The 20,111-nt window shown below is 42.0% G+C and overlaps 1 protein-coding gene across 1 annotated transcript in view; it reads left to right on the plus strand.

The window, feature by feature from the left end:
* The window catches only part of frem1a (Fras1 related extracellular matrix 1a), a 29,888-nt gene that overhangs the window by 7,854 nt on the left and 1,923 nt on the right, over positions 1-20,111 (plus strand). Inside the window, exons 5-33 of the mRNA XM_034556649.1 lie at positions 999-1,195; positions 1,759-2,082; positions 2,177-2,285; positions 2,866-2,997; positions 3,701-4,045; positions 4,146-4,288; positions 5,260-5,456; positions 5,543-5,633; positions 5,727-5,894; positions 5,986-6,194; positions 7,506-7,599; positions 8,221-8,473; positions 8,969-9,172; positions 9,915-10,100; positions 10,190-10,386; positions 10,463-10,655; positions 11,819-11,963; positions 12,055-12,196; positions 13,034-13,220; positions 13,373-13,637; positions 14,572-14,989; positions 15,605-15,806; positions 15,887-16,031; positions 16,117-16,246; positions 16,375-16,447; positions 18,580-18,729; positions 18,883-19,091; positions 19,192-19,239; positions 19,317-19,493. Coding sequence (XP_034412540.1) covers positions 999-1,195; positions 1,759-2,082; positions 2,177-2,285; positions 2,866-2,997; positions 3,701-4,045; positions 4,146-4,288; positions 5,260-5,456; positions 5,543-5,633; positions 5,727-5,894; positions 5,986-6,194; positions 7,506-7,599; positions 8,221-8,473; positions 8,969-9,172; positions 9,915-10,100; positions 10,190-10,386; positions 10,463-10,655; positions 11,819-11,963; positions 12,055-12,196; positions 13,034-13,220; positions 13,373-13,637; positions 14,572-14,989; positions 15,605-15,806; positions 15,887-16,031; positions 16,117-16,246; positions 16,375-16,447; positions 18,580-18,729; positions 18,883-19,091; positions 19,192-19,239; positions 19,317-19,493 — 5,333 coding nt within the window. The remainder of the gene's footprint in view (positions 1-998; positions 1,196-1,758; positions 2,083-2,176; positions 2,286-2,865; positions 2,998-3,700; positions 4,046-4,145; positions 4,289-5,259; positions 5,457-5,542; positions 5,634-5,726; positions 5,895-5,985; positions 6,195-7,505; positions 7,600-8,220; positions 8,474-8,968; positions 9,173-9,914; positions 10,101-10,189; positions 10,387-10,462; positions 10,656-11,818; positions 11,964-12,054; positions 12,197-13,033; positions 13,221-13,372; positions 13,638-14,571; positions 14,990-15,604; positions 15,807-15,886; positions 16,032-16,116; positions 16,247-16,374; positions 16,448-18,579; positions 18,730-18,882; positions 19,092-19,191; positions 19,240-19,316; positions 19,494-20,111) is intronic.

Genomic DNA, 20,111 nt, shown 5'->3' on the forward strand with positions numbered 1-20,111 from the left:
AACCTTTGAGACTGAAAAAACCCATTCCTAGGGTACCATAAGTGCATAAGGAAAGAATCCTCCAATAGAAGAACAACAAAACCCAGAAATAAGAGCAATGTTATCCGGTTAATAACTTTGTAAGGGTGTTAAAAGGTGATTTCTGTCCTTTGAGTACTAATGTAACAACAGCCAACAGCCTCTATATTATGACTTAGTTGCAGAACAAAAATCTAACTTTGAAGCTTCTATGAGAGTATAACATTTTTCAAATTAGATGTCATACTGATGGCATAGATACATATTTGTTATGGTATGAAAAGGCACATCAAGTTTTACATTCTGTACACAGTGGCTTTAAGCATCAGAGATGAACTTTGAAGTCATTGTTACAATAATCCTTCATCAGTGGGTTTAGAATTTTTGAAAAAATGGTAATATATTTTTCATTGCAAAAGTTTTCACAGAATTATGTCCCCATTAAATAGTTAAAATGCAATGTTCTTATAGTGACATGACACACTTTATTTGTCTAATTTGAGATCAAGGTCTTATTTTTTGAGAAAGCGTGTGAATGACTCAGCAAGAATGATAGTAGTTTTGTTTCAATTCATAATGTTAAACATGTGTTCAAAACCACAGCCATTTTATAACTTCTATAACATTTTATAACTAATAAGGATGTTTTTGGAGTCATTAACAAACAACCTGTTCAGATCGCTGAGGTACAAGTAGACTGAAGGTGGGTAGGAGCTTACACCTTGATACATTCAAATTGATGTCATCTGCAAAATACTAAAGAATGCCCTGATTGGGCAGAATGAATGTTATTTATATATTGTAAGTGGTAATTCACCAAGACTAGGTCCCTGTGGCAACCGATTGCTGATGAAAAGACGGCTTGGTTTAGCACTGGTTTAGTAAACGTGGAACCAGTTGAGTTTGCCTTCATCTCGATGTCACACTCAGCCGGTGAAACAAGAATTCAAAAATCTCTCTGTGGTTGTGTAATTATTCAGATAATAAAGCCAGAGCAATGTGTAAATCTGAAGACTGCCTGAAGGGTCTGAAGCTAGTGAAGTTCACCAAAATTCCCTGTGATGACTTCCTTTTGATGGGGCTGAGGTATCAGCACATAGACCCTCCATCGCCAGACGTAGACTACATCGCGATCAGACTGGATCTCAAGGACACCCGGAGTGGCAGCACATATCAGGTAATTTATCTGTTTTAAGATTGACAATTTGTATTTATTTGTTCCTTACAAGCACTTTGATTTTTTATTTAATCTTTTTCTTTATTTTGATCACAGATTTAACGTTTTTAGTTCTCTTATCCTTTGCTTTTTTATATTGGCATTAAATACAATCCATATTTAGCAAACAGGGCTGCACGGTGGTGTAGTGACTAGCACTGTCACCTCAAAGCAAGAGGGGCCCGGGTTCAGTTCCCGGTCTGGGCGGCCCTTCTGTGTGGAGTCTGCATGTTCTCCCCGTGTCAGCGTGGGTTCCCTCTGGGTTCTCCGGTTCCTCCCTCAGTCCAAAGACATCAGCTCAGGTTAACTGACTCTAAACCCCCTGTATGTGTGAATGTGATCTGCCTCTATATGAGCCCTGAGGTGGACTGGACACCTGTCCAGGTGAACCCTGTCCAGGTGAACCCACCTTCACCCAGTCCGCTGGGACCGGCTCCAGACCCTGAACAGGAGAAGCGTTCAAACAAAAAATTGGAAATTTATATAGGAAATTTAGTTTGAAGTACATTGTGTTTTTCTGTTAGTCTGAACAGGCCTGGATCCCCGTGCATATAGTCGGGGCATTGTCCAACCAGCCGCCCACACCGTCCTTCATGTCCATGTTTATCCTTGAAGTGGACCAGTTCATCCTCACTCCACTCTCCACTGCCACACTAGACACTGAAGACGAAGAAACTCCCAAACAACTTTTGGTGTTCAACATCACCAAACCGCCCGTGGACGGCTTCATCACCCATCTGTCCGATCATACTCGCCCAATCTCCTCCTTCACATGGCTGGATCTCAATGACATGCTCATTGGGTATCAACCTCCAAACTCCTCAAACACCCACCGCAGGAATTACGAGGTAGCACTTCCCTTTCATGTACCATTATCTTACATATACAATACATTTGGTTGTGTCAATGGTTTCTGAAAATCGTCGTTATCTTCCCATACAGATCGAATTTGAGGTTCATGATTTTTTCTTTGAGAAGAGCCCATCAATGACTGTTCACATGTCTGTAAGGAATGCAGAGACGAATGCACCCAGAGTGTCTTGGAACATGGGTATGCTAGCATCACATTGATCTTTCAAACACATGGAATCAGTTGAGTTGTTTATGTAATAACTTGTAAAAACAACTTATTTTAACAATGACCAGTCGTGTGACAACACCGTAGAGATGTAACACCCAACAGCTCTTTAGCCTCTTTTAGCAAAAGGTTTTGTCGCTCTCAACAATCTCGCTTTCAGATGCAGCGCAGCAGCTGTTTTGGGCTTTGAAAGGCTCACTGTGCAGCATCTCACAATCAGAAAGTCAAACTAAAGAACCAGATATTTATCTCAGGAGTTGGTGGAGACGAAAACAGAGCTGAAAGAAGAGTAAATATTGGACTTGTGAACAGAAACACAACTCAAATGAATGCTTATTTTTTTGTGTCTGTTGTTAGTCCCATCTGAGTTTATGTGAATGATCATAAAGAAAAACAGCTTTAAGACTTTCACATAGCATACATCTAAAAGCTGTGAGACCAAAGAATAAATAATTTCTTTGTACATAGATGCATACTAGTTAGTTTCAAATGAGTCTTTGCATGTACAGTATACTTAGCTAAGTAGCATTTCTAACAGAAATGTGCCTTCAAGGCCTTAGTCTGTTGGAGGGTCAGTCTCGGCCAATAATGTGGGAGCAGCTCCAGATTGTGGACAACGACAACCTGAATGCGGTTCGTATCATCACTGTGGACGGCCTGCAGCATGGACGGCTCACTGTCAGAGGTACGGACGCAACAGCTTCAATCTGGTTGTCTTCATTCCATTTCTAGCTCGCTCTGGCTCAAATCTGTCTGTGCTGCAGATATGTTAACCCATTAGGAGCTGGTGCATCATCAGGCAGTGTGCAATCAAACCATAAGGTGGCTGGGGCTGCACAATGTATTGATTCAATTGCTAATCAACAAGCCGTCATATAAAGCGAAGATTTAATTTTTCATAAAAAACAACAACAGTGGATTTATGTAAACCAACTTAAATCCTTTAAAGGGTTAACATTCTGAAAATGACTGCATATCATCATGTATAACATAATATTAATACATATTTTGAAGTGTCAGTTTTTTTTGAGCGACATTTTAAAGGGTTGCACACAAGTTTAAGTGAAGTGACGTCTACTCAGGTTGCATACTATGACAATAACTGGAATAGTTCAACCAAAGAAAGATCTTCCCCTTTGCAGGTTGTCATTTGGATAGTTTTAGTAGCATGTAAGAGCAAGACTATCTAGTATCTAACATTTTAAAAACAAAGATTACAGGATATCCTGAAATACTTATATATATATATATATTATTATATTAAATATATATATGTATTAAATTAATACAGTGTATGTTTAAGTATTTAGTTTCCATAACATTTACTTAAATTTGTCATCAATATAATATTGATATCATCACATATCCAACTTTTTGTTTTATTCCAGGGGGAAAGGGATTCATGTTCACTGTCAAGGACATTAAAGCGGGCGTGGTTCGCTATCACCACGACGACAGCGACTCCACCAAAGACTTCATCATCTTCCGTATCACCGACGGCCACCATCAGACCCGACACAAGTTCCCCATCAAGATCCTGCCGAAGGACGACAGCGCTCCGGTCCTCATCACCAACATGTTGCTGGAGGTGTCGGAGGGCCAGATGGCTTTACTGAGAGGCTCCACCCTCCAGGCTTCAGACATGGACTCCAGCGACGACTACATCCTCTTTAACATCACCCGCCCCCCACAGGCAGGGGAGGTTATGAAAATGCCAACATCAGGGCTCACAGGTCAGACGGATGGATTTTATTTTCTCATTTTACCCGAGGTGGAGTTTGTTTTAATCATTTCATAATCAAATCATGTCTTGTTTCTGTTGGTTTAACCCAGGTTATCCTGTCAGCCACTTCCTGCAGAGGGACCTGTCTCAGTCCATGGTTTACTATCGGCACCTAGGAAACGAGGTGTTTGATGACTTCTTTGAGGTGGTGCTGTCAGATTTCCATGACCCCCCCAACCTGTCAGAGCCTCAAGTGGGTAACAGCCACACATCTTTAAAATAATGAAAATAGTCATTTTGTGAGTGAATTGAAGACAAGAAAAGGGACCATTTCAATTTAAACTCCATGCTCATTAAGACATTGACCTAGGATTTCATTAACTGGCCCTTGTGAGGTTTACTTTTGCAATATTGCAGCTTAGAATTAATGACTGATCTGATACAATTAACATCCTATTTATTGTTATGCTTGTTACAATTTCCCTAATTTCAAGATTACAAGATATAAATGCTGCTAAAAAAACTTTTCCACTTTGACAAGTCAGTTTAATCTATTGAAAAACACTGATAATGTTGACATTTACAGTCAAATGGTCAGATTTTAAGATTAAAGAAACAATATGAACTCCAGATAGTAGCTCGGTATATTTGGTACATTTCTAAGTGGCTAGTTGGCTTCGAAGCTTCATACTTTTGAGTTATGGTATACCATAACACAGACGTATGAATTAGCTTAAAGGTCATGCTAGCAGCTCTGTGAGCTGTACATAGACTCAGTGATGTTTTGAGCTAAATGCTAACGTCATCTTGCTAACACAATCACAAGTAAATGTTAACATGCTGAGGTTTTGCAGTTGATCTTTATCATGATCACCACTGTAGCTAACATCACCTAATTAGCACTAAACATAAAAAACAGCTGAATGTCTGTACAAAATGTTGTGGCAATCTATCCGCTGTCATAACATTTGACTGAAACCAAAACTGCCAACCTAAAGATTACCAAAATCATGGGAACCATGAATGGCAACACATTCCGCATTAATCCGTTCAAAAGTGGGAGAAAACTGACCCACCAACTGAAATAGTTTCCCCTTGAGTTGTGTGGCTTGCATGGCTAACATAAGTCAATGAAAACAGGAAAAAGTCCATAATCTCTGATTTCATCAAATTTAATTTTAGATCATCATTTCTGATTCAGTAATCCATATGCTTGTGGTGCAGGTGGTGGTGGTGCACATAGAGCCTGTTCCAGACCAACCACCTAAAGAGGTTCCTGGTTCCAGTCGGTGTCTCGTGATCAAAGAAACAGAAGTGGTCCATATAACCCGGCAACAGCTTCACTTTGTAGACCAGGAGTCTCCAGACAGTGAGCTTACATACACGGTTACGACTCCACCTTTCCACGCTGGTCCTCACAGGTTAGTGTGCCTCACCTTCAGAGAACTCAGTGGACACAGTAGGAAAACAGTCAGTCTGAATTGTGTGCTGTTGTCTTCATGAGCAGCAGTCCAGATGCTGGGAGGTTGTTCTTAGTCGACAGCATACCCAAGTTCACCAAAGACTCCAATGCACCGGTGCTGAGGCTCTTCACACAGGTGACTTAATTTTTTTCCAAGAAAGCTTTATAGCTACATGCATTGAGACTAGCTCACAAGATATACATTTTGTCATTGTATATTTCTTTCTAGCATGCAGTGAACTTCCTGAAAGTAGCCTACATGCCTCCAGTCATGGACATCGGCCCTCACCCCCAGTACATCCAGTTTGTTCTCTCTGTCACCAACCTCCTGGGCAAAACAGTCACTGGGATCTGCTTCAACATCACTCTAGTGCCAGTGGACAACCAGTCGCCACAGGTGGAAATGAAAGTTATTATTATTGTAATGTATTTACCTAATTGATTGCGTGTGGATGTGTATATATAAGTGTGGGTATGTTCTGTTTCAGGTCATTACCAACTCTCTGACTGTAGATGAAGGGGGGCAGTGCTGGCTCGGCCCTGAACACTTGGTGCTGTCAGACGTGGACTCTGTGGAAGAAGCCCTGCAGGTGGCGCTCCAGAGGGAACCGCAGCATGGGGCTCTGCATCTCAGCGGCCTCCCGCTGAAACCAGACCAGGCTTTCACTGTGCGAGACCTAAAAAGCCTTAAAGTTAGGTCAGACATCCTGCTTCAGTTGTTTCATGTGGGCGTAGAATGTAATATATTCCTCTAACACTGTTAAAAAAATGTGTATCTAATAAACATCTGAGGAAGTGATATCTGACCAGTACAAGGCAGAACAAACACAGCCTTATTAATGCTCATGTTAGATATTGTTTACAGGAGTTGGTGGAGACCAAAACAGAGCTCAAAGAAAAGTGAATATTGGACTCACATTAATCAGATTGACAGAACCAGGACTCCAATATATGCTAATGTTAGTCTGTGTTGACTAAATAGGCAACTGCTTGCCAAAATATTAGCCATATTCATTTAATAAGGTCATGTTATGTCAAACATAGCTTATTGTGGAGTTCTACTCCCAAGTGGCCAATTTTTAAAAATGTATATTCATTAAAAAGTTAATTCAAGTTGTGTGCTGTGAGAATAGCTTTTTAATCACAAAAGAACAAAAAGACCAACTAAAACAAGCAGTGTTCACAGAACATCTTGATTTAAATTCAGGCCCCAGATTAAGAATAATACCATCTCTCATAATCATAAACCAGGTAGAAAAGCCCAGTATCAGTTCATCCCTGTGAGCCAATTGATAAACATGTTTCTTGCTATTCCTGATACTTGCCAAGTGTCACCAGCTGATATTTTAATTAAATTAGGATGGACTGTGAGAGGTAAGTAATAAATTATCAAAGCTGATGAGAACAGATTTATTTGTATCCCTTAATCATTGTTATTATTATTATTATTATTATTATTATTAATAATATTATTTTATTTTATTTTATAATTAATAATAATATTTTATTATTATTAATAATAATAATAATAACAATAACAATAATTAATACATTATTTATATAATAATCAAAACATAAATTATAAATGAAGAAGTAAAAAGACGACACCACATAAAGCCAGTCTGTAAAAATGGGTTTTAAGTGATTTCAAAGAGATTAGTGATTCTGCGAGCCTGAAGGTTCCAAAGCCGAGGGGTCCTGAAGGCAAAAGCAAGGTCACCATTAGTTCAAGCTTCGACTTTGGAACAACTTCAATCCGTCTGAGGATCTGAGTCTGGGGACTGGCTCATATGGTTTCAACATTTCCTCTATATATATTCAGTGCTAGACTCAGACATGCTTTAAAAGTGATCAGTAACATCTTAAAATCAATTCTAAAATGAACAAGGAGCCAAACAGAAGCCAGGATTAGATGTGAAGTCGTCTGTTCAAACCAGCAGGAATTGAAATTACAAACATGTTTCATCACTCATCAAATCTGAATGTTGTTTGTCATTTGTCAAATCAGGTACAATCACGACAGCTCAGAAACTGTAGAGGACCACATTGATTTCACAGCGACAGACGGCTTCAATTCAGTCCGCTTCGTCCTGCACGTGAAGGTAAAACAATTCAATTCAATTCAGTCTGCTTCATTCTGCACATGAAGGTAAAACAATTCAATTCAATTCAGTCCGCTTCATTCTGCACATGAAGGTAAAACAATTCAATTCAATTCAGTCTGCTTCATTCTGCACATGAAGGTAAAACAATTCAATTCAATTCAGTCCGCTTCGTCCTGCACATGAAGGTAAAACAATTCAATTCAATTCAGTCCGCTTCGTTCTGCACGTGAAGGTAAAACAATTCAATTCACTTCAATTCAGTCTGCTTCGTCCTGCATGTGAAGGTAAAACAATTCAATTCAATTCAATTCAGTCTGCTTCGTCCTGCATGTGAAGGTAAAACAATTCAATTCAATTCAGTCCGCTTCGTCCTGCACGTGAAGGTAAAACAATTCAATTCAATTCAATTCAGTCCTGTACGTGAAGGTAAAACAATTCAATTCAATTCAGTCCACTTCGTCCTGCACGTGAAGGTAAAACAATTCAATTCAATTCAGTCCACTTCGTCCTGCACGTGAAGGTAAAACAAGAGTATTTACACTTTGCAGTCAGAACAAAGGAAAATCAAAATGGGACCGTTAATTGTTGAGCTTGCAGTGACTGGCATGTCATCTCCAGGTGTTGCCTGTCAATGACGAGGTCCCAGTGTTGGTGGCTGGTTTGAAACCGGTTCTCAGCTGTGCAGAGGGACAGGAAGTCATCATCACAGCTGAGTACATCTACGCTACGGACGCAGACAGCGACAACAGCAGCCTGACCTTCCTGATCGCCCGGCAGCCTTATCATGGCGTGGTCCTCCGGAACTCCATCGTGGTCGATCGCTTCATCCAGGCAGACATCACTGCGAGGATCATCTCCTACAAACACACAGGTGGGCTTAAGGCTAACATGTTTACTACTGCTCTGTCATTAGCATTTACATTTGGTTATAAACTGTCAACTTCCAGCAGCTGCAGTACCAACATATCTGTACTTCACACATTCAAAGAGCAACATTGAAGCCCATGTTTTCTCTTTCTTTAATTGCACATTATTTACCCATCTTTATATAATGGAGTCCATTTTGATGATCTATTCTTGACGTAAGAAAATAGAAAAAAATATGAACTTGCAGAATTATTGTTTAAGCTCCGTGTGACCCTTGCCCTCTGCTGAATGGATACTTATTGATACTGTATATAGGCCGATATAGTTTGACATTCTACTGTATGACTGAGCTCAGTCTCAACATTCAGAGCTCTACATATTTCTTTTTACAGAACACCTGGATATAATATAGACAGTAAATATCTTGGAGAGATAAACAAGGTAAGCCCAGTATCGTAGAGACGGTCTCTAAACGTACTTCTTATGTTTGTGGTTTCAGGACTGGAGATTGGACTCACTCCTCGCCATGACACCGTCACCTTTGTTATATCTGACGGAGAAACAGAAAACTCTGCTTCCTGCTGCGCTGAAGAACACCTCACTAAGACCAGAGACGTGACTCAACTACGACGCAGCCTGCCTGTGTATGACCTCCAGGTCACAGTGTTTCCTGTCGACAGCCAGCCCCCTTCTCTAACCGCAGGTGGGCCGTTTTCAACTCTTTACACCGCAAAGGCTACACCTCCATTACTTATTATATTCAATGGAGAAATATGATTATTATTATTATTATTATTATTATCATAGCAGAAGAAAACACAGGTGCAATTAAATGCACTGTCCGTGGCTGTTTATTATTGCTGTGTATTATTAAAATATGTCAGCAGTTATTGTAACTAGGCATTGCTGTTGTGTAAATTAACTAATTTGTTCAATTTATTTATTTAGTTTTGTTCAAAAGAAATATTTACTGTCATTTTAGTTATGCATTACAAAGATACAACAAACCTCAAAGAACAGAAAGCTTCTCCTCTCCACAAACACCCGTATGCACACACTAGCAGCACCTTTAGTGTTTACGTGATTTATGGGAGACCAAACAGAGCTAAAAGGAGTGTGAGACTGTAACTGTTTAATAGCCTTCAACGTGTTAGCCAGTCTAGTTTATTCTTCTCACACAATAGTCGGCCCTTAAAAGGAAAGCCTCATATTCACTGATGCTTTGCGTCAATTTAGAAATATAAAAACAAACACTATATCATTTAGAGACTTTACAAGAATCACCAGAATTACCTGAACAAAGCCTGATAAATAGAAAATAATTTAAAGATTAAAACAGTTTCATTTGGCCCATGACCAATATTAATACTGTGGTTATGGTTCATCATTTTGTCAGTTAAAGGGCTTTTTAAAGCATGATGTTTGTGCTTTTTGTTTGTTCGTAGGCGACATCTTCACAGTGGATGAAGGTGGCTCTGCCCCCATAACTGCATCTCATCTGAAGGCCTCTGACGTGGACACTGCTCTGGACAAACTGGTGGTCAGTCTCATTTCATCGCCCCGCTTCGGCTACATAGAAAATGTTCTGCCCAGTCCTGGCTTTGAAAAAAGCAACACGGGCATAAGCATAGGTAAGCCTTATGATATCTATTTTATATGTATGTATTATCATAAAAAAGGGGAAACAAAAGAATATTTTGTGTGACCTCCCTATTCCCAGCTTCCTTTTCATACAAAGACATCATTGAGGGTCACGTGAACTACGTACAGTCCAGACACCAGAGGATGGAGCCCACAGCTGACCAGTTCATGTTCTGTGTATCAGACGGCAAACACAGCTCTGCCCATGTGCCCTTCTACATCATCATTAACCCGACCAACGACGAGACCCCACAGTTTGTGGCTCGGAACATCACAGTAAGTGTCTGTGCTCCGTCTTACGACTGACCATGTGTTGGTGGTCCTGTGTTCATTGATGTCCTCCTGTGATGAGGTACGAGAGGGAGAAATGAAGCAGCTGGACTCATCCGTTCTACATGCGGGGGATCTGGACGTCCCCGAGGACAGCCTGCTCTTCAGTGTGGTCAGAGCCCCGCAGCACGGCCGCATCGTCTCCCACGGCAGTGAAACGTCAGCCGGTCCTCAGAGCCCTGTGGTGGACTTCACCATGACAGATCTGTCAAATGGTACTTCTCCTATGGCACTGACTTATTTTACTCATAGGACTAAAATGAAGAACAAAGTAAAAGTTCAGGTCACTGATTATTATCTGTAAAGATCTGTGGTTTAAGTCATCTGAGAGCTAATGCTGCATTCATGTACATTGGGAAATGTGATATTTGAGTTTCCCACTGGAAACTAGAACTCACCTCATCTGTCAGGTATTAAAACGAAAATGGAGTTATGATACAGTCGTACTTTACCACTACGACATGTGGGGACCGATTCAGCTTCAAGAACACTATAACATGATGTTGAGAGAGATGCATCGCAGGAACAAGCAAGTCCAAACACAAGATACCGGACTGGGTGAGACCACGCGGCTGTTCCAGCCTTTCCGTCCCTACACTGTCTCGTCTCTGTCTTCTCTGTCGTGCTACATTCAACAGCTCGTGTACTACACTGGGTTCTCCAGCAGTCTTCTAGATGTTTGACTGTTAGCCGGATAGCAGCTGTACCATCATAACAGCTTTGTTTTCTTTTCATGGAAATATAGAATATACAGAATGCTCAGTAATCACAATTGGTTCAAAGTCATGGAAATCCAAAATCTGGACGAACCCAGATCCTTACTGACATAGTCTGAAACACAAAATTGAGTTGACTTCCAATTTCTACAATTTCCAGGTTTCGTATGTCATCAACAACAAAATACTGACATGTGCCTTTCAACTGAATAATCAGTTTTCATCCCATCAACCATTGTCCACGTCCAGCACTTTGAGGGTGGATGAGGGAGGATGACATCTCCCCTCTCCATCCCTTAGTGTCAGAAAGAGTGCCGGGGAAGAACATGTCTGCCTCATTGATCTTTCAGAATCCCTCCCTCTAAAGACCAGTAGCCTAACTGAGCTGTATGTCAATAAATGCATGGTGCTGTCCGTGGTGCTGAAGTAGCAGTTGAAAGGAAGTCCCGCCCTTATGACAGGTTCTACTTGGATCTATGATATTCTAAACTATGGGGCTTGAGGACCGATACAGAACCTAAAGAGTCGTTGGTTGGATGGTTAGCTAGTTGAAGGTGAAGTGAACCAACCAGGTCTATCCCCATGTTTAAAAATAACATATCGACTGCTATGATGGCAGGAAATAAAACTGATAATAAATCTGTATGCTCATTTGCGTTTAGGTATGGATCTGATGTACATGCACGATGACTCAGAGAATACAGAGGACAGTTTCACCATTCAGTTGAGTGATGGCCGGCACCAACTCCAAAGACAAGTGATGGTTAAAGTGCTGCCAGTCAACGACGAGAAGCCGCACATCATCAGGTAACATCTTCATACAGCTCCTCCTTAAAGTGAGTCCTCACATCCTTGTGGGAAAGTAGCTGGACCTTGTCTCAAATCTGCTGTCCCTCAGGAACAATGGACTGCTGGTGGAATTGGGAGAAGCCAGGCTTATTTCCAGCGTTGCACTGTTTGCACAGGACGGTGACACTCCTTCTTCAGAGGTCATGTACACGCTTGACAGTGTTCCCACCCAAGGCCTACTTCAGCTTAAGGTTGGTGCAGTGCTGTCCAGAGTTAAATATACACACCAGATATTGTGATAGTATGTCCCCTGTCAGTTCAACTGTGTAGGATTTAGAGGATATTAGTGTTGCTCAGTGACAGAGCAGGGTCTTCCTTCAATCAGAGGATGGGTGGTCTTGTAAAATAGTATTCATAACTATGTTTCTGTTAGTGTATAATTAATTGAAGTATAGTTGTTGTTTTTCGATAGCTTGGAATGAGCCCTTAATATCTTGATAGGGTGCAAGTCCACCGTGTTTCTACAGTGGCCCAGAATGGACAAACCAAACACTGAGAGAGACTTTTTATATTACCTTAAGACTACGGTAGCTCTACGATACGCTTGGAACGGGAGGGGTGACGCAGGGGTATTCGGTTGGTTGCAATCTGAAACCTCACCACTGGATGGCACTAAATCCTACACACTGGACCTTTAAGTGATGGGAATTATTAAAATAGGTGAATGACTATTTGCAGAGTGAAAGATGTCACTTGTAAAGATGAACCCACAGAGAAGTATAACCAACTCTACAGTTCTATTCAGCTTTACTCACCTTTTAGTGTCTTTTAGCTCATTTTGGTATTCAGGCCAACACACTTTTTAAAAGCTCTTTTAAATTCACTGCACTGTATGGTGAAGCATTTAGCAGCATAAGAGACAGATATTGCCCTATGGAGTTGGGAGAGACCAATGCTTGGGTGTCTTTGGTTATGAATAGTCAGAAAGGTGTCGGACAGAATAATTCCGTTACCAATTCCCATTCCTTTGGAATATGCTGCTTGTACACACTGCGGTGACACTGGGAGGTGTTGTGCTCCTGTCTCAGGAAGGTCAGGACTGGAGGACATTGACAGCGGGGACAAACTGCACCCAGGAGATGGTGGACATGAACCTTCTGCGCTATGTGAACACAGGTGCTAAATCACAGGACTTCTTTGTCTTCTACTTGTCGGATGGAAAGAATCAATCGCCCCCCCAGCACTTCCACATCTCTGTCAAAGATCTGGAAAAAGGTACAGGAATTCACTGTTTTCACTTCATTAGTCTTATTGGTCCACTTGTGATGTGCTTGTGACCGTGCTCCCCTGCCCTCTGTCCACTGATGATTCAAACTGATGGGGCTCCAGTTTTAGCCTCTTCATGTCTCCTCAACCGTGATTTCCAGGAAACATCGCCATGTTTGTGAAGCCGGCCAATGTTAGCCGTGGAGACCGCGTGGTTCTCACCACGGACGTGCTGTTGGCCACAGATGGCACAGAAAAGCCAGAGGAGCTTCTGTACATCATCACCAACCCTCCGGCTCACGGACACGTAGAGTACATCAAGCATCCTGGGCTGACCATCTCCACCTTCAGCCAGATGGACATAGCAGCCAACCTCGTGGCTTACGTGCACGACAACCGAGCCACCACACCCACGGAAACCTTTCAGTAAGTCTGGAAGCCATTCGGATTATGACATCCCATCATTATTTCCTCCCATGAAGCAGTTTTGATGTCACAGTTGTTGTATTAAGAATGAGACATTTCAGAATGGGATCCTACATGGCACAGAAAATAACATGACATCAACATAATGTATTGACATTATTACTTACAGTCAAGATGTAATTAGTCAGGATTGCCATGACAAATGAATCTTCCTCCGCCCATCATCTCTGGCACAACGTTAAGACAATCATAGCTTAGCTGAATGACCTTTAAGCCATAACCTGAAGAGGGTCTTGGCCTTCCTTGTGTCGTCACAATTTTAATTTGCTTTATCTTCATAATTTTCTCTGCCCTGTTCGACTATGGGCTGCCAGACTCGAGCACTTGTGAAAGAAACCCCTCACAGTGTGTAACCTGGACTTAGTACCCCCTCCTGTCATGATACAATGCTGCTCCAATGGCCAAAGAAAAATGGAAATGTTTTTTGAAAAGATGAATTATTATTTTTGAATTGTCATTAAAATAAAGCAAGTATGATTAATAGTTGGTGAGCAAGCCTACATGCCTAAAGCCTGGAGCAGTTAGATAACCTTTGCCACATCAAACTTTAAAGATGTGAGAGCTAATGGCTCAAATTGTTGCAGAATCCATACTCATGCCAGTCATCACAAGTGTTCAAGTTCAATAGTTCTCGTCGTAACTGTTCCCGAACTACGTCGTGTTTCAAACATTTCACAGATTTGATTGTAACTTAAAACCAGAATAATCTTGTAATCAGTACAGCTGCTCTGAGATCAGTTGTGTAGGTTGCACACACTCACATCAACATGACAAAAGAGCAGCACACATCTTTTGAGATACTAAGTGTCTAGTAAAGAATATTAATACCTGATCCCATACTTTCCGAAGCCTAACATCTCGTCTGTTTTGCCAGGTTTGTTGTGAGTAACGGTAAAACCAGCCGAAACGGAAGCTTTGTGATCGCAGTGGAAATGGTGGACCGCATCCTGCCGTCTCTGTCCTCCAACAAAGGGCTCTCAGTTCCACAAGGCTCCTCCGTGATCCTTGGTCCTGACTGCCTGGTCCTGTCTGACCCCGACACTCCACCCAGTGCCCTGACCTTTGTCCTTCTCCAGCCTCCACAGTATGGCGGACTGCTTTTAGGAGGAGCCACACTAACTGCTGGCTCCAACTTCACCCAGAGAGACATACAGGAGCTGGAGGTAACCTACAGACATGCCGGGGGGCCGGCGCAGATCGACCGCTTTGCCTTTGGTGCCTCTGACAGCACCAAACGGGGTTTCCTGCTGGACGGGCAGCTACACACAGAACCTGTCTTCTTCACTATTCAGGTAGGTCAAAACGAGGGGCTTGTTCTCCAGCAACCTCAGCTGGTCACAGGATGAGTTATGTACTCTGGGGATCAGGTCAGTGAGAGTACTTGTTATATTTTATCATCAATTCATTTCTCATCACAACCATTGCTCAAGTTAACTCTATTGACAGGTAAATATATTCTTTATATTTGTCCTTACAATAGAAAAAAAAAGAATACTAAATTTTTAATCTCCTTCCCACTCATAACGAAATCATACCGTTACTTGAATGCACACATGCACATGCACCATTTGCAAAATGATAATCTTATGTATTTGCCCAATAGGACTTTAGCATTCCAACTTCCATGTGGCCTTTTTACATTAAAACTACAGAACTGTTATGTTCTAAATCTGATCAAAAAGGAGTTCAAACACTATAAAACTAAACTTTAAAGTAACAAAGGAACTGATGCATTACATCTTGTAAAATAAAACTTGATCAAAAAATAAGATGTTCTTTAACATTTGTAACATTTGTGTTATAAAATATGGGCATATGGGCTATGCCACGTCATTTCATAAGTACTAAACTACCTTTTCAATAATGTTCCTCAATGTAATTTAATAAGTCACCATATATGGTTTCAGATCAAGCCTCTGGATAAGTCTTGTCCTGAGGTGGTCAAGCTGCTTCCTCTCTGGAAAGCAGAGCCTCTCGGCGACGGACGACACGGGATCTCTGTGTCCTCTCGAGAGCTGAAGGCCCAAGACAGAGACAGCAGAGAAGAGGAGCTGATGTTCTGCATTGTTCGACAGCCCTACTTTGGTTACCTAGAAAACATGACCACAGGTCCAGAAATGCCTTTTATTGCCATCTGAATCACAGCTTAGTTTGGAATTGAAAAATAAAGCTTGTGTTTGCGCTTGCAGGTGGTTTTGTACCACAGCGCTTCTCTCAGATGGAGCTGAACAAGAGAACCATCGCCTACATCATCAACCCAGACGGAGAGTCTCTCTCAGACAGCCTGGAGTTCACAGTGTCTGATCCCTTAGGGAACACAGGGCCCCCTCACATGTAAGGAACACCTTGTAACACAGATCTCTATGACATCTCTGAACTCACACTTTAGTCTTCACAGCGCTTGACCTTGCCTTTGCAGACTGGAGTTCAGCTGGTCCAGCGTGGAGCTGTCTCAGCCCGAGTACACTGTGTGTGAGGAACAGGGAGTGGTCTCGCTGGACCTCATCCGGAAAGGAAACCTGGCCGAGTCGTCATATATCACTGTCAAGGTCTGCAAGCCATCAGTTATTAAAGCTGCTCTGAACTCACTTTATACGTACATTGAACTTGGCCTTTTTGTTGCAGATTTTCAGACTTGTTTCTCTGTCATGTTTCTTTATCTATCTATTTATTTTAGGTGAAGGAGGTGACTGCAACAGCTGGAAAAGACTTCCGCACAAGCTCTTCTTCCCTCATTCAGTTTGACCCAGGTAAAGTATGTCCTCATTGATGTAGAAAGCTTGTGTTGTGTGTTTACTATTACAAATGTTACTGTTATATAATGTCTGGTTTATGCCTCATGGTTATACTCAGTCTGTAGAAGCTTTCTGTGGCTTTGGAGCAGCTTTGTCAAGTCTAAGATGATTACTGATGATGTACTCAGGGGAATTTTAAGCTTGAAGATTAATTTGTTGAATTGTTGAAAGTGTAGTTTTGGGTGCTGGACTAAAACTGAAAATCAGGGCTGCTGCTTCATTTATTTTTATGCTTGAAGGTTCATTCTCAACTTGATCGTTCTCAGCCAAATGTCATACATGCAGTTTCCTCACTTCTCAAGGTGATCATTCTTTTATCACTTGTCATGTTTCTGCCGTAGAGATGACTTATTTATTTAAGCCAGCTACGAAGCCAGCGACTCCCTAATTCCCTCCACATTCAGCCACTGGGGCTTCCCATCGGATTTTGAGAGAAACAACCCCTCAGCCAGAGCTCCCTCTCTTCACAGCAGCCAACAGCTCCTAAAATGTATATTCAATTCAATTCAGTTTATTTTGTATAGCCCAATATCACAAATTACTAATTATCCTCAGAGGGCTTTACAATCTGTACACATACGACATCCCTGACCTTTGACCTCACATCGGATCAGGAAAAACTCCCCAAAAATAACCTTTGACAGGGAAAAAAGGGAAGAAACCTTCAGGAGAACAACAGAGGAGGATCCCTCTCCCCGGATGGACAGATGAATAGATGTCATGTGTACAGAATGAACAGCATTTACAAAGTTACATAAACACATTACATGAATATTCATGGGAGGCCGGCTCACCAGCATCAGACACCTCCAGGTCCAATGGACCCTATGAGACGTGAAGTCACAACGACTCCAGGGAGGAAGCAGAGTTAATAAGGTGCAATGGAGAGATGTAAATTCATCCATAAGGAGAGAGAGAAGAGGAGATAGGTGCTCAGTGTATCCTAAAACATCCCCCAGCAGCCTATAAGCCTATAGCAGCATATCAAGGGGCTGGACCAGGGCAAACCTGATTCAGCCCTAACTATAAGCACTATTAAAGAGGAAAGTCTTAAGTCTATTCTTAAATGAGGTGACTGTGTCTGCCTCCAGGACTGAAAGTGGAATCTGGTTCCATAAAAGAGGAGCTTGATAACTGAAGGCTCTTGCTCCCATCCTACTTTTTAGGACTCTAGGAACCACAAGTAGCCCCGCATTTAGTGAGCGCAGCTCTCTAGTGGGGCAATATGGTACTACAAGCTCCTTAAGATATGATGGTGCATCACCAATCAAGGCTTTGTAGGTGAGGAGAAGAATTTTAAATGTGATTCTTGATTTTACAGGGAGCCAGTGCAGCGCAGCTAATACAGGAGTCATGTGATCTCTTTTCTTAGTTTTTGTGAGTACACGAGCTGCAGCATTCTGGATCAACTGGAGGGACTTAAGAGACTTATTAGAGCAGCCTGATAATAAGGAGTTGCAGTAATCTAGTCTGGAAGTAACAAACGCGTGAACCAGCTTTTCTGCATCTTTTTGGGACAAGATGTGCCTGATTTGTTAAATGTTACGTAGATGAAAAAATGCAGTCCTTGAGATTTGCTTAACGTGGAGTTAAAGGACAAGTCCTGATCAAAGATAACTAGAGATTCTTTACAGTGGTGTTGGATGCCAGGGAAATGCCATCTACAGAAACCACATCACCAGATAATTGATCTCTGAGATGTTTAGGCCCAGTAAAATAACAATTACAAATTATCCTCAGAAGGCTTTACAATCTGTACATATATGACATATCTGACCTTTGACCTCACACCGGATCATGCATGACCATTGTAATAAAAGTATAAGACAGGAAAAAGTCCAAAAAGTAACTTGTGGCCCATTTACTGATGTATTTAATAAACTTTGGTAATCACATACCTGATTTCAGCCATCTAATCAAAAAGCCATTGAAACATCCCTCTGGCTTTGAGACCAGGGAACCAGAAGTGCTAAATGCTTACTCATTCCTACATCCTTCTATATTGACTAACACATGATACCATATACACAAGCCACAACACATGAGACCTGCTCTTGGAAAAGGTTGTGATGGTCCTGTATTTGTAGGAGTGTCCAAGAGGAGCTGGCAAAGCGAGATCATTCAGGATCACCTTGAGGAGACTGTGGAGATGTTTGAAGTGCTGCTGGTCTCCCCTGAAGGCGCCGTGATCGGCAGCATCAGCAAGGCTCAAGTCACCATCAGGGACTCGGGAAGCGGTACAAATACACCATAGCTGTTTATTTTGAACATCTTATGAGATTTGACTGTATGGTGTCTGTAAAACCTCACCACCAGAGTATAGTATGTTAACATTCTGATGATGTTCATCTAAAGACACTACTGCGACTGTTAAAACCTCAACACCACAGGTCAGCCCCGGCTGCACCAGGATCACGAGGCTCCTCTTCTTGTAGGGAAAGAGGTCCGGTCAGACACGTACCCCCGACATGGATCCATTCAGCTAGAGAAGCTGCCCCTCGGCACAGAGTCAGTGGTCTGGGCCCGTGGAGACAGCATCTCCAGGCCCGGAGCACATGTCCCAAAAAAGAAACTTCAAGTTATGGGCAACCCAAAGTCTGTAAGTACCTGTTCTCGCTGACCTCTTCCTTCTCATCCTGACTTTGTTACAGCTTAAAACTATTAACTGTACTATAAACTGTGACTGCTTCGTCCTTCAGATTGCACCTTCATCGGTTTTTCACAACGGGACAGACATCGTTTACACGGTAGGCAACGGCTGACACTGACTGACCCAACCGTAAAGTCACAAGAGTCTTAGTTTGTGTTGTCTCTTTAATTCCAGTATCATGGCATCATGCAAATGCAGGTAGAGGACAACACCTCCCCATCGAGGACGGGCAGAAAGGCAAACATCCGTGTGGTTAGCAGGGGAGCACAGCCGCAGGAGCTCACTGAGCCAGAGTCAGAGCCTCACAGACAGATCTCAAAACCACAAAACACCGCACTGGCTAAAGGACATGTGAGTACAAATGTTACTGGTCCTTCTCTGCTTCTTGAAAAAGTTGTGTTGAGGCAGCAACGAATAACCTTGTTTTGCCAGGATCTCCAGCTTTGGGACCAGGGCCACCTGGAGTTGATAATCAAAATAATTGATGTCACCATTTTGTGTCACTTCATTTCTTTAGCTTGCAAACTCTGAAAAAAACAATCAATGCAGTTGTGCACATGTGTTACACTTGCTTTATTTCTATTGGCCATTAGGGGGCGACTCCTCTGGTTTTATAGAAGTCTATCCGTCATGTGTTAAAGCTGCATTCTCTCTCCTGACCACCAGGGGGCGACTCCTCTGGTTGTATAGAAGGCTATGCTTCATGTGTTAAAGCTGCATTCTCTCTCCTGACCACCAGGGGGCGACTCCTCTGGTTGTATAGAAGTCTATGCTTCATGTGTTAAAGCTGCATTCTCTCTACTGACCACCAGGGGACGACTCCTCTGGTTGTATAGAAGTCTATGCTTCATGTGTTAAAGCTGCATTCTCTCTCCTGACCCCCAGGGGACGACTCCTCTGGTTGTATAGAAGTCTATGCTTCATGTGTTAAAGCTGCATTCTCTCTACTGACCACCAGGGGACGACTCC

The sequence above is a fragment of the Cyclopterus lumpus genome, chromosome 18 (assembly GCF_009769545.1).
Source record: "Cyclopterus lumpus isolate fCycLum1 chromosome 18, fCycLum1.pri, whole genome shotgun sequence".
NCBI classification, from domain to species: domain Eukaryota; kingdom Metazoa; phylum Chordata; class Actinopteri; order Perciformes; family Cyclopteridae; genus Cyclopterus; species Cyclopterus lumpus.